The sequence below is a fragment of the Austrofundulus limnaeus genome, unplaced genomic scaffold (assembly GCF_001266775.1).
Source record: "Austrofundulus limnaeus strain Quisiro unplaced genomic scaffold, Austrofundulus_limnaeus-1.0 Scaffold1204, whole genome shotgun sequence".
NCBI classification, from domain to species: domain Eukaryota; kingdom Metazoa; phylum Chordata; class Actinopteri; order Cyprinodontiformes; family Rivulidae; genus Austrofundulus; species Austrofundulus limnaeus.
Window position 1 is genome coordinate 16,726 of NW_013953606.1, and position 14,585 is coordinate 31,310.

At 40.2% G+C, this 14,585-nt stretch overlaps 1 protein-coding gene across 12 annotated transcripts in view; it reads right to left on the reverse strand.

The window, feature by feature from the left end:
* Nucleotides 1–2,031: 2,031 nt before the first annotated feature.
* tcf7l2 (transcription factor 7 like 2) overlaps nt 2,032–14,585 on the reverse strand; it is a 46,680-nt gene continuing 34,126 nt past the window's right edge. For 2 of the 12 annotated variants that reach the window (XM_014031226.1, XM_014031219.1), the window contains 7 exons: nt 12,643–12,783; nt 12,368–12,530; nt 12,143–12,250; nt 10,166–10,229; nt 9,384–9,434; nt 7,573–7,645; nt 2,032–4,327 (listed from right to left, as the gene is read on the reverse strand). In XM_014031226.1, coding sequence (XP_013886680.1) covers nt 3,880–4,327; nt 7,573–7,645; nt 9,384–9,434; nt 10,166–10,229; nt 12,143–12,250; nt 12,368–12,530; nt 12,643–12,783 — 1,048 coding nt within the window. In that variant the 3' untranslated portion in view covers nt 2,032–3,879. Of the gene's footprint in view, nt 4,328–6,380; nt 6,442–6,932; nt 7,006–7,572; nt 7,646–9,383; nt 9,435–10,165; nt 10,230–12,142; nt 12,251–12,367; nt 12,531–12,642; nt 12,784–14,585 lie in introns of all 12 variants that reach the window. The other 10 variants (XM_014031227.1, XM_014031221.1, XM_014031230.1 and 7 more) reach the window with 9 other exon arrangements.

Below are 14,585 nucleotides of genomic sequence, written 5' to 3' on the forward strand. Positions count from 1 at the left end.
GATTGATGAGGTACAAGAATGCTTCAGCATGGAAGAGCCAAGACAACATGTCAGGAGATTAGCCCATCATCAGATTACACAAATGTGGGCAACAGGATTCCATCCTCTTATTCTATATTCCACAATCAGAATATCAGGACAACATAAGAACATGAGTACAAGGACAGCTAGCCAAGACTGGATGACAAAGTAACTTCTGAAAGTCTGTAGCTGTGATACAGCATCGTTTAACAAGATTGAGACAAAATGGACAACTTAAAAAAAGATTAATTTAATCAYTGCACCTCCCAGCTTACTATTTAGGACACATGATTACAGAACAGACGATTTGAATAACATTTTTGTCTGCAAGTCATTTTTCTGTTTAATGCCAGTAAGAATCTTTGCTGTGTTACAGATTTCACTTGTACAGTGCAGTAACTGTCCCAGTACAGCTGCCTTCCCCCACTGTACTGACCCCTAGTCCTCATTTATCAACTCCTTAGTCTCTTCAGATGTTGCTTGGATGAAAAGTTGATCATCTTCAATTCCTCAGTAGCAGCAAAACCAAAATATTTTTTTAGTCAGATATCATCAGGGATTCATTGTAAATTATATTAACTAGGACTATATGTTGATATTTTTCCAGATTAGTCCAGGTCTGATTGGAACATGTCCATGCTGGAAACTAAGACTTGGTGTTGACAAAAATTACAAATTGAACAAGATTGTTTTTTTTTTTTTCTTCACTGCGTGACAGTTTTAACCAGACACTTCTTTGACAGTGTTTGGTATTTATTTTTCTCAGCATCAAGGGCCTCATTAATCCTGACCGAATAACCAACTGTCCCAAACTTGCAAGCGACCTCATCCATCTTCACTGTTGTCCGGATCTTTGGAGAACTGCTCTCTGCTACAAACGTTTGTAATCTTGCCTCATCAGACGTGAGTACCTGCTGCCATATGTTTGCACCTCAGTTCAGATTCTGTGTGCAAGTCTCTGCTTTATTCACACAACAGATCTTTGTGGGTGTTTTTGGGGTACACTTCTTCCAAGCAGACCACTTCAGACGATAGATGGGTGTTCCTGGATCAGACAAATTCCTGCTGGTTCTGAGCTGATGGAACTGCTGGACATTCCAGGTTTGAAGGGATGCAAGAATGATGAGTCTGGGTTTCAGTGGCCGGCCACTGGTCCTCAATGTTGGGGATTTCTTTGCACTTCTTTAGAAACTTAAGCAACGCGTCTTGGAACTTCAGTCTGATGTCTTGCGGCTGTGCTCGGTCTCTTCGTTGTGCTTGATCGAGAGCAAAAAGGTTTCCGCAACCTCAACTTGGTAGCAGAGATGATCGTTACCAGTGGTGAGCAGCACTAATCTAAAAATTAGTTCCACTAGCCCTAAAGTACTAACTCAAATATTTAGGTTCCCTAATTCTAAAGCACTAACGCACTGAAAAATTTAGCAGAAACTAATTCTAAAGCACTAAAATAACCCAGTCAACCCATGAACATTCTTCAACAGACAACATGAGTCACGTGTTGCCAAGTTGCTCTCTTAAGACTTATCAAGGACATTCCACAGCCATATTTGGGTTCATATATTGTCAATATATTGTCACCTAGTGAATAAGTGACACACATCTGAACAAAATGTGGGACAGTTTTCACCCTCAGCTGTTAACAATAATGTTGATCAATAACATTTAYAGACCTGAGTTAGTGCTTCTAAATTTCACAAGTGCTAATCCACTAATAAATTTTAAAATTAGCAAAAAGCCCTAAATCACTAATCGGGAAATTAGTTCCCTTATTAGTGCTTTAGTGCTTTAGGGGAACTGTGCCCACCCCTGGTCATAACCAACTGGTTGGTACAGCTGATTAGCCACATGCCAATCAATATTTCTACAGAATCCCTGACTTTGAGTGAGTGTACCCAAAAAAAATAAATAAATAAAATAAAAAATAAAAAAAAACTGATGACAATACCAAGATTAAAGCTTTGGGCACTCGGGCTAACAACTTGATCTGATAAAATAAATAAAACACAGATGTGCACATACTAAGTTGCTTTTATTAATACAGAACTGCATGCTACAGAGACTGTACAGCATAAACATTTATTCATTACAAAAACATGGTTTTAGAACCATTTAAAACAACAGGAGAAACGAACAAACGAAAAGATAAGAGCATAAAATAGAACAGGAACATCACAGCCGTTAAGGAAACATTCAAACTATTTATCATTAGCATCTTAATAAACCAGAGAAGAAATCGACAGGTTACAGTCGCGTCATGTCAACTACAATGGCACCGAGTGGATGATTCTCTTGTAGCTTTTTTGTACAGCCTCTTGCAACATCAACATGCCTATTTTTTTCTACCTATATGTAGTAGTGTACTTAAAAGTGGCAGTTTGTGTATTTTTTTGTATTTAATAAGTTTTTTTATGAACCTCCTAATATACATAATTTGGCCCTTGTGGGTTTATACAGTATGATGTCCGTCTTTTTATTAATTTTAATATTTGACAATTTGCTACCAAACACATTTGTTATAGCAACATTTATACTACATACATAGCAATCTATGTAACGTCACAGCAAAGAATGGTATCAAAAGAAAATAAAAACAAACGACAACAGAACAGAAAAGAAATTCCCTACAGCATGTTTCATGGGGGAGGGGGAGGGGCAGAGGAAAAATTAGCACAAAATTTGGCACGGAAAATCTGTACACGAATCTACAGTCCGAGAAATGCGACTGTGCAATAAAAAAACGAAGGGCTCGAGACGTTTTTCATCCTCAACTACTGAACACACGGTACCCACTGTCTGGTTTCAAGTTTTCTTTTCTTTTCCTTTTTTGTTCGTTTTTTTGTAGTTTTCTTTTTTGWAAAATGGCTTTTAGACACTTTCTTTGAAATGAAGTTGTGCATACTTCTGTTTATGAGATCTACACGGTACTGAGTGGAGTCCATGTGTTTCAGCAAGAAAAACAAAATTAATAACAAAAGGTTTTGCTTTTCAAAACCTCCTTTGTAAAAATGGATCGTTCATATAGTTTTTTTTTTTACCTTAAGAAAAAATATTTGTACAATGTATCAAGAGGAGGAAAAAAAAGGTCAAAAAGAGACACATACAAGATACGACAAGCAATCTCTAAAGCAATAAATACTACTGGTCCTAGCGTTGTGACATTTTTGAATTTTATAACCCTCGAACCCTCCCCACCCAACCCTCCCTCGAGCCCACCCAAACTTGCCTGACTCCACCCCAAAAAGGTAAACGAAACAAACRAAAATAAAAAGAAGACAACGCAGTGGAAGAATGCATATTTAACACATTAATTCCCCTCCCTCCCCGATATTCTGTACATTTAAACAAGAACAAGTAACATCACAATTAAAGTTGTTCCTCAGAGGTGTCGCCACAAGCCTCACGCCCTCCAAGAGTCTGAACGGATGGTGAACGATTGGTTCGCAAGCTCGTATTTAATACAAATAAAGAAGGAGAACCAACTCTTTCAAGGGTGGGAAAAAAGGGCTCGCTGAATAATCTACCTTTTTTTTTCTTTTTATATCCGTCTTTTAAACATTTCGAAGTTGAGCTAGATACATTTTTGTTTTGTTTGCACTGTTTAACACTACAAAAGAAGACAAAACAAAAGTCTTAAAAATTTTGGCAGATTCACAAAGCTATACTACAGCTCCTTGTATCATTTCTTTATAATAATTAATTTTTTTTATAACGAGGGGTCAAATATTGACCAATGAACTTTAATAAAACAACTAAAAATTTCAAAGCCTCGTAGGCACAGAAACATAAAGAGAAACTGACAGCAAGTGAGATATAGCAGAAACAGGGCATTGAAGAGTGAGTAGAGCTAAAAAAAAAATGCTATTCTATAGACTTGGTCACTAGCGACAGAGGCTGGGGGGCTGTGGAGGGGAGGAGYGAGTGGGAATGACACAGCGATGCCGATGACCGGGCCATCGAGGAGCCCGGCTGCCGTAAGGATGAGACGTCGCCGCGCTCCAGAGCGCCGTTGTGGGAGGAGGCGCCGGGCGCTTTGCCGGCCGCCGCCGCCGCGTTTTCCATCTGAACCAAAGATGACGGTGGGGGCCCAGCCAGGAGGTGCGGGTGGTGGAGTGGCTGGTGGGCCGGTTTCATAGTCAGTGAGAGAGGTTGCATTTGTTCAGTCTGAGGTTTGGACTCTTTCGAGGATGGGGAGGGAGCGACGGAGGAGGGAGAGGATGGGGGGGAGTCTAGTAAGCTTCCGTCCGTAGAGGGAGGACTGGCACAGCTGCCTTCACCTTGGATGTAGCGAATGCACTTTTTTTTCCTCCTGGGGGACAAGGCGAGAGAGAGCAGCTTTCAGCGTCAACCCTGCGAAACTCTTTCGGCACTGACGCYGACTTAAATGCACCTTTTTGCCTTTTTGAATAAAAAACAAACAAAAAAACCCCAAAAACAAGCCAATCGGGACGAAAAGGTGCATTTAGGTAGCGTTGCAAATCTTGTGCAAAGGGGAGAGATGCGGTAAAGACACTACGCCGTCAGATTGAAGAGACGTTACAGAGAGATCACAGGTGGAGCACCTGAACAGGAAGCAGGAGGGGGATGAAATGCACACAGACAGAAGAGAACAGACRTGGTGGGGTTTGCTCTCTGAATTTAAACCTCTCTGTAAATGAAGGAAGAAACTTCAGGTGGGACTCTTTTAGTTCCAGCTCAGCCCAACAATACATCTGCCCCACAGACACAAGTGTAAMGTTTGCATCAGGGGTCAAGGCATCRTGTTTACATCGCCGCCTCGGGTCGAACCCCCCTCCCCTCCCCCACCCCGCACGCCAGGTCCTGAGGCCAGGCCAGTTGTGCTCTGTGGAAAGCGATGAATGAAGCAGCGGATTGAGGGGGAGTTTGGCTGCATTTATCTGCAGTGACTTCTGCTGTGAACACCGTGTTCGGATTTGGTTAAGGGGGGAATCTCTGCCCACTTCATCTTTACGCTGACMCTGACGGTGACCCCGCCCCCCACTCCCTCAGCTCTCAGTTCTACCACAACTAAGCCAGAAGCCATGTTTTTTTTTTGTTTTKTTTTGTTTTGGTTTTAAGCCTTACCAGTGTGATGTAGAAGGTAAAAACAAGACGCTGACATGTTTTGTGAATTATAGGTTTTGTCCACTCTGAAACATCTAAAACAATATTTTATTTGTCATAAACATGGCATTAGTTCAAGAAAAGTTTTTGAAACAAATTACAGAATTAAACTACTAATGACTGGAAGTTGYGGCTACATTTTTGCATCATTTACAGTTCATTAAAGTGATAAAATAATTTTTGATCTTAGAGTATTTGCTGCAATAATATGGAGGGGGGGGGGTTGTGCTGCTCAATTCAAGGCAAAGCTGTTGCTCATTAAAGTAATACAGTATACAAAGGTTTGCATCTGCAGCAAAAACTTCAGCAAGTAACCTGTCATTGTTACACCTGTAACTCTCAGCGTGGCAGGTTAGGAGGAGGTGGGACTATGACATCACTGTTTTTACTAAAGTGAGCTGTCCAAAGGTGGAAACAAAAACAGCAAAATGCTGCTCCCTTGAACCTTTCCCTGTAATTCTAAAGAATTAAATCCCATAAATGCAGAGAGCATGTGTTGAGAATGGGGGGRAAAAGGAGAAGGATGCCAACAAAACCTTGATCACATGCTGGGTGAATGACAGGCATGCATTTCTGATGAACTCAACAATTCAAGAAAAAAAAAGTGAGGATAGGCTTTTAAGATCAGTCTGTGTGGATGCTGTAAGCGTCCGGACGGGGCAGAGCATCGACCAGGAACAAAAAAAAGACATTGTTTTGCTTCTACATACGCATCACTGGCTCTGTAACTGTCCGTCAAGCTCCAACAAATGAGCTAATATCCATTTTTTAACAGACATATTGATTTATAGTATGTGCCCGTGTATGCTATTGATTCTCTGTCTCGGGGGAAATTACACCAGATGCATCTTTTAGGAAACGGAGCCCAGAGAGAACTTTTAACCTCTCTGACTGAATTATAGCACTTTCCTATCGTTTGATCTTCATGATGGCTATGATTCTTTAGGAAATAAAGCCATATTTTGGATCATGTTTGAGTCAGCTGGAAGGGAAATAAGAGGACCCAGTGGAGATGGCGGACTGTGTGGAGGAAGCGCGATCTCTTCAGTTCTTTTTAGTTATCGAGTGCATGAAAAATACAAAAATAAATAAAAATTATAGAACCCCCTAATGTGATCTTTAGCCCATCCATGAGTATGTCTAAAACCATTCAGATGAAACAGCAGAAATGGGTTGGGGTGATTGTGATGGAAGGCAGACACAGAGAAGGGTTTTATTTAGCAGAAACAAATACCTACCATGAAAATATTCCCAATTCAAAGACTGCTTGTGTCAGAACAGAAAGACAACAGGTAGGGACTAAGTAAGGGTTATTGAAGAGGAGGAAGAGGTGGAGAAGGAGGAGGAAGAGGGCACAGAAAAGAGTGTCACTGAACAGGCCCTCAGAGGAAGCAGGGCTAAATTTGTAAGCATTACATTGCCAATTAGAACAAACATTGACAGTTAAGATAAAAGGGGATTATCAAATGCTTGGACAGAAAATGGATTTCAGCTTTAAAAAAGTATTCAGCATGAAATATTTCCAAATTACACAGGGACTGGTGATCTTTCTTCTTAAAAAAAGTTGGTTTCAGAAATCCATTTTCTGCCATTGGGCTTGAACTGAGTTTGAGAAATAAAATCGTTGTGCAGGAAATTTAGAGGAGCAGGAAATTTTTCAGTGAGGAAAATAAAAAAAAGAGAGAGAGTTTTCCATCTGTCAGCACATTGATGGAGCCAATAATCAAAGAGGAAACAGCTCAGTATGGAGGATGTCTTTCCTTTGATTGGTACTACAGCAGTTTTTATACCTGCATGGTTTGCACCATAAACTCAGCTGGTCAAGCCCGAACAAGGCACGACACTTCTTTGGGGTATTTGCATCTGTTAGCCAAAGAGGTAGACACAAACATATAGACAAAAAAAATAAAAGAAAAAAAAAGGGGGGGACAAAAAAAAAAAGAAAATGTACACGTCATTGCACAGACAAAAACATAGTAGCCAGGGCTTAGATTTAGGCTGGCAACACTAGGATAACCTCCAATATTAGCCAAGCCGTCAGACTCCAGACTCTCCAAGCCCCGACCTGCCAGTTTAACACTTCTGACCAATCTTAGAGAGGCTTATTGTGCGTCCTGCAATGAAACCATTGCTTATTTATCCACACACTCGTTCAAGCACACCAGTCATTCCCACAAACACTCTGGCGTATGCTGTTAATATCCTTATCCCCCGCCCCAACAGGAAGTTAAAATCAAATCAGCGAGAACCCCAGAGACAGACCGGCAGGACGTGGCTGGAGGAAGCTGAGAGGTCACAACAGCCTGGCGAGACAGACAAAGGGAGGGGAGGAGGAAGGAAAGCAGCACAGAGCGGAGGAGGAAGTCCCAGCGTAAAGTTTTACCCAGCCTTCACCTGGCCCCGGCCAGTGCAGGCGCACACCATACACACCTGCACGGGCCACACCAGTTATTCTGTTGGTCGAGCCCAAAGCGCGCTCGACACTTCTTAGGAGCGCTCAGGTCTGACGCCGCAACAAGGAAGAGAAGCCAGCAGAGAGGAGGAATAGAACCAGTAAAATAAGAAAGTCAAACAATAGAAGAAAATAAAACAGATAAATGTGAATCTACGAAGCTTAGCAGTGGCTCGGAGAGGGAAATCCCTTTAACGCCCTCACAGACATGATCAAATGTGCATGTAAAGACGGACCAACTGATACTGAACTGGAAATGAGTAAAAACCCAAACGCATGCAAATTATCAGATTACGAGATTAATGCGGTAACAATCACTTTCATTCACGTGATCTAAACTCTGACAGGAGTTAAAGAAGAGTGTCAGCAAGTTCTTATCTGGTTGAAAGGATTTAAACGGAGCAGATTAGGTTAACTTGCTGTTAGACGCCATCAGTCCACTATGGCTTCGAAATTAAAAGGGTCAAGGTAGCAAACTAGGCAGTGGTAGCAGATTGCTRAAACAGCAGAACTTAGTCCTAAAGCTGGGGGGGGGGGGGGATTAAAAGGTTGGAATTCAGTTTGAAGACCTGGCATCAAACAGGTGGTTGTATTTCTGTCAGCTGCCAGTCAGTCAGTTTCATGCTAAACTCAGTTTTATTTATGATATCGGAAATAAAGCAGAGTGACAGCAGGATACAGTGTTTGAGTCCAGGCCTTGTTAAAGTATGGTCCGTGTATCTTTGGTCATTTGTTTTTTTATTTTTAAAAAATTWAAAACTGGGGGAAAAAAACGTTATTCTGTTTTCATGTTATATTCCAGAAACGGGAATCGGTTCATCTTTTTATTTTGGTCAAACTGAAAGTTTAACACTTTCACTAGCTTAATACTAAGCTTAAGGAAACAGTTTGAATCATCAGTGATATAAAAACTATCAGCAGGCTAACTAGTTAGCTAGCTTTTAGCTTAGACAGTAATGCGGGTTTATTCATCCCATTATCAGACACTAAAACAGCACTAGAKAAATTGTGTTTTTAAAAAGAAATGAGCTAGACTAGTTATATTAATAAAAAAATACAGTCTACAGATAGTTAAAGAAATGCAAAATTTGTTAGCTAACCAGTTAATGATATTTAACCAGCTCCACTTAAAATGGTCTGGAAACGACTGTGTTCAATTTCCGGTCTGACAAAAATAAAATGGGACCTTTTTCCCTGTTTTTGGAGTATAAAATGAAAACAGAACATCCATTTTTTGTTTTTTAATCTCTGTTAACAAAGTAAAAACTGAAAGACCAAAAATTACATGAACTAAGTGGAAACATTTTATTAAGAAAAAGGGAGTCAAGGCCAAACTCATGCTGGCCTGTAGGAAAGGCACAAGCGCCGCTACCGACAGTTTTAGATTAAGGAGGTTTACCCTGACATAACACCGTTTCCGTTACAAGAACAAGTTAACTTTATATCATCAGTCCCTCAAGCACACTGCGTTGAGATTTTGACAAAATATGGAAATGCTCTGAACCAAGAAGCGACAGTAAATTAAAGAGAAATGTAGCTTAGCTTGAAGTCAAATAAACAAAAGCGACACTTTAAGAAAAGAAAACAGCAAACAAAGCAAAAAGATCATCAGAATGAAATAATAATAATAATAATAATAATAATAATAATAATAATAATAATAATAATAATAATAATAATAAAGTAAACCTGCCTCATAGATAGAGTGCACAATTATGGGTAATTACATATGCATTTCTTTTAAAAAGAGAAACAGTTAGTAATTTAATACTCAAAATGACATTAGCACCTGTAATCGGAGGGAGTGAAAGGCAAGGGTTTGGAAAATATTCTCTGTGTTCTGAAAAAAAAAAGAACAGATAGAGAGGCCTTCAAGAAGAAATCCGTCACCAAAAAACGAGCGTAAAAATACACAAACAACAAGTCGGCACAGCGCCTCACATTATGATCAGAAGAATATGAATCATGGGAATAAAATATATATGAATGGATAAATCACAGAATTAGCAAACCTCCTTAATTTTGAGATGTGAGTGATTTTTTTTGTTCTGAATAAAAGCATGCATAGAAGCAAGCAAAGGGGGTTGCCTAACTAGCACACACATGCACAGTCACATGCACACACACACTCATTACAATACTGCAGGCGATCTGCAGGGCACAGGCAATATAAAACAGGGGTACACACACAACACTGCCAAAGTTAATGGTTTTCACAATGCTTCAACTTCTTAAAAACACGTATCAAAATACCAGGGGGCTAARAGCCCGAGCGAGGAGGGTGAGAGGGACTGTGGGGGGTCATGCATATTCAGTTATTATTAGCTAGGGACATCTATGGAAAATGGGAGAAAGGAGGGGGTTACAAGCAACTCTACCATTTAAACATTGCATTTGGTAGCATAACTATACCAAAAAATAAAAAAAGCCAGGCACAATATATATATAAAAAAAGAAAAACAACACAAAAAGAAAAAAAATACAAGCTTGACTTTTATCTTGCGAGATGTCACATCTGCCTGACACATGATGGGGCTCTTCTAATATAAGAGATAATTGCAGCTCACTTACCATTGCTCTCTGCTTGCTGCTTTTCCCTTTTTCTCTTCTTCCTTTTCCCCTGTTGGTTAGCCGCCAAAAAAATAGAAAGAAAAATAAAATAGACACAGACAGGAACCTTAGTTATTATATAGCAAGAATGCCCAAAACATGAAACAGAGAATAGGACTCATCTTTGTGTTTACTTATTTATTCATTTCACTCCTCTTTCTCTGTCTTGTTTCTTTTTTTTGTTTGTTTTTTTTCCTCCTCCTCTTGTGTTTGCCCTCCGGTTTGTAACAGCCACTGCAGTCCAGACAACAACTCTCCCTCCTCTCGCTGTTTTCTGTCTCTTTCTGCGCTCGTCTCTGCATTCTTTTATTTTTATTTTCCTCTGCTAACATGTAGACATTCTGACACACTTCTGCTTTGAAACATGGATTTCTCTGCGGCTACTCCACAAAGACTCCTGTGGTCAGCTTCAAAAACCGGAGCTCTTTGTGCGTCAGAACAAAGGGTCCAGGATGCAAAACATTCATCGCTAAATATATTTGATTCAAACACATTTTTAGGCCATTAAACATTGTTTATACAGTCTCAGATTAAGAACTTTTGATTTAATCTAATATAAGAGATATGTGACTTATTTTTAACAACAAGAAGTAGGAATACAAGTGGGAAAAACCATTGGATGTGTACACGCTAAACATGCTATTAACCAAATTTCGAAAAGCATGATAAAAATCTTGTGGACAATCCATTTKATAAATAATGATATCAAAGCTTTATAGACAAAAACGAGAAGAGATCAAAGATGTCTTCCCTACATGATGCGAACTTCAGTTTAACTGGAAACAAGAAGTTTGTTCTGATCCCTTTGGCTACGAATTCCTTGAGGTGGAAGCAGCATCAATCCTAAAAGCAAGAGCTTTTCTGTGTCTAAAGATTCACCAAAATGCATCAGAACTACACAGAAAAGCCTAATCACACGGCCACGTGGAGCTTTTTAAAACAAATCACGTCAATTTAATCGTCCCTGAAGGGGCAACAGTCCAGTTATTAGCTGCGTTTCCATYGCAAATGTGCGCAAAACTTTGTTAATATTCTGTTAATGTCGAAAAACACAGTTTCACAATTGCAGTGTTTCCATTAAGTAAGAAATGCTATTAAAGTCACGCGTGAATATGTTTGTTCTTTGATAAGTCATTACAAACATGGAGGCAGTGGATGTAAACACAAAGCATATTGCTACCACGACACTAGCGCTCATCATCAGCCATCAGAGGAGACGTCGCTTTCCAGCGACAAGCTTCTTATACTTGGGAGCGGCTACGTATGCTACGTTTCTGGGACGTTGTAGTCAGTGAGTTTACTACTTTCTTTTACAACTTAGGTGATTTTACTACTACTATTTCCTGTTGTCATCTTTTTCGTCAGTAGAAACAGCCGGTTCTTGATCACGTGACTCCCATGATGCGAAAAAAGTGTTTCCATTTCAGTTTTGCGAAACACACCAATTCCGATACGGCCAAAAAAAAAACCCACCTCATCCTAGAGCAAAACCATTTTGTCAAAAAACGTAAGTTTTGTCGAAATTGACGTGTTTCCATTGAGCAAATTTGTTTACGAAATTCTAATTTGCGCATTTTCGTGGCCAATGGAAACGCAGCTAGTGATGAAAAGGAGTACAAATCTGTAAAGCTACTGAAACAAGCAAAGTGAAAATACCAGAAAGGGCTAACTAAAGCACATTCATGGAAGAGTTCGGTGTCGTTCATGGACTGACTCTCCTAAAGTACCAAAACTTTGTGTGATATCTGAATACCAATGTACACCCACATGCATCAAGCTTCGTTATATATAACTGTCTTGTATCGAGAAGAGGCAAGTCATGATAAAGGCTCAGATGTACGTTTCAGAAGACTCTAACCCCTTGGACCACCTGTATGTCTAAGACCAACAAAAGGGGGAAAGAAGAGGCCGTTACAACTTGTAAACTTAAAAACTTACATAGTTGTCTCGTGCTGACCAGCCAGGGTACAGCTGCATGTGGAGCTGTCGTTCTTTCCTGGCCAGCTCGTAGTACTTGGCCTGCTCCTCTCGCGATAGGGCGTGCCACTGTGAGACGAGAAGCAGCTCAGGACTTGAACCACAATCCCTTTTGAGTTTCAGGTACGATTCGAGGCAAAGCTGCGCTCGAGTCAGCGGAGCGGTTCAGTCCGACTTTGTACTCACCCTCCGCCCCAGGATCTGGTTGATGGCGGCGCTCTCTTTCAGCGTGCACTCGGCCACCACCTTGGCCCTCATCTCCTTCATGTAGAGCATGAAGGCGTTCAGAGGCTTCTTTATGTGGACCTGCTTCTTTTTCTCCTCTTCCTTTTTAGCATCTGTCTGTTTCCTGTGGCGGGGGATGGTGGGGAAAGAGTGGCATGATGAGACAGATGAACCAAAAAAATGTCTTCAGACTGACAAAAAAAGTTGAGTTTAGGCCACAAAGAGGTTTTACTCACGAGCTGTTGAGAGAGCTGATGTCGCTGTGGGAGGATTCCTGCTTGACGTTGGGTGTGACGATGGCCGGGTGAGGGATGCCCGTGGTGTGCAAACTGTGGTGGGGGGGCACCATGTGTGGGGGGAACCTTGAGGACAGAAGACTGTGTAAATCGTCAGAATGGACACGGGTGAAATGAGAAGATGGAGCACAAACAACACTTAGCAACTGCAGCCAAATTCCATTTGTATCCTTTTCCATGTATAAATATACAACTTTGTTACTGCTTTTAAATGGATTTGGCTTTCAGTTACAAGAATGACAACACGTTTACACACAAAAAAAATAAATAAAAATAACTGAAAAATGTCCAAGGCTGAATTCGGTGTCAGTCATAACCATTTGTGACAGATTTTTTTTTTAAATCGCCCGCCGCTGAAGGTGACGCCTTGATGTTTCCGCACGTGTGTGCGTGGTTTTGTCTGTTCAAAAAAGGCCTCATGAATCACTGAATTTATTTTATTGAAACTTCCAGAAATAATAATTACTTGGTTGACATCTACAATTTATTTGAAGTTAGTCCAATTCAAGATGGCCGCTGCAGCAAAGCACTCTTAGCGAAAATGGCTATAAGATAGCGAGCTAAAGTTTGGCACAACTCATACTCCAAGGCTTAATATTGAGCAATATTGCATAAGATTAAGCTTAATGCTTTTAATAAAATTTAAGCAAAATGGCTGTAACGCCATTATTTCTGAGCATTAAATGGTCGTAGTTTAAAAGTTTGGAATGAAGGGCGGTGGGAGATATGCACTCCTTCAAGGGACGTTAGGCATCTGTTACACAATCTAAATTGGACACAAAATTCAGCCTGGATGATTACACATTTTACATAAGCATATGGCAGAAGATTCTGACAGCAGTCATCAAATCTGGTAAAATTTCAAAATAAAAGCACAACATGCAGAAGACAAGGACCTAATGTGTTCTTGCTTTAACATCTTAAAATCAATATTAATGGTTTTATTTAAACTATCAACATACATACAGGTTTACAACAAATATACACATATATATATACACAACCTACATATTGGTTTGATGTTTGTCATGGTTTTAATACGTCTTGAGGAAGTAACAGTTTGACAAATTCATGTCTTGTGATTTGCCTTTAAATGTTTCTCTGATATAAAAAAGGTAACTTTAGCCACTTTCTGTATTTGTAATTAACAAAGAGTAGGGCGGCAGATTCTTAAAAACCTAAATTGTTGTCAATTACGTAATCTTCTGGTTACTGTCAACTAACTAAACTGAAAAGAAGTGGCCTAGTTTTAGTTTTCTTGTCAAGAAAAATAAATATGCCAAGTAGGCGAAACTGTCCAGCTATCACTCCAAATTTTGGGTCCTTATTTGCTTCCTTCTCTTTTCTGCAGCTTCAGCACTGTCAGCATCACTGACATTTTATTTCTCACTGCTCTTCACTCCTATCGTCGTTTCATAATCTCCCACTGTTCCACGTGTGGAGGCCAGAAAGCCTTATTTAAGGAACAGTTCCAATGACCAGAGATGGGCTATGAGACGGAGCCACGCTGTGTGCGCGCGACATTAATTATCTGAGCATGTATATCTGCATGTGTACGTTTAAAGGATTCGCTTCCACGTGACCACACACAAATTTAAAAGGAAAAAGAAGGATGAAGGAGAAGTGGAAAAAAAAAAGAAATAATTCTTTTTTTTTTTTGTTGCTGTTAAAGCAGCTCATTATCTGGCTGTGTCTGGCTGCATGGCTCCGAGCCAGAATATAATGATGAGGATAAACTCGCCAGGAACAACTAGTTTCTGTTGGAGGCTATCTCAGGGGAGTACCACTGCTCCCCCCTCAAACTCTTTTCCTCCTTTTCTCCTTTCCCCTCTTCTCCCTTCATCACTGACACATTGGTGTTTGTGCCATGTCATCCGCTGATG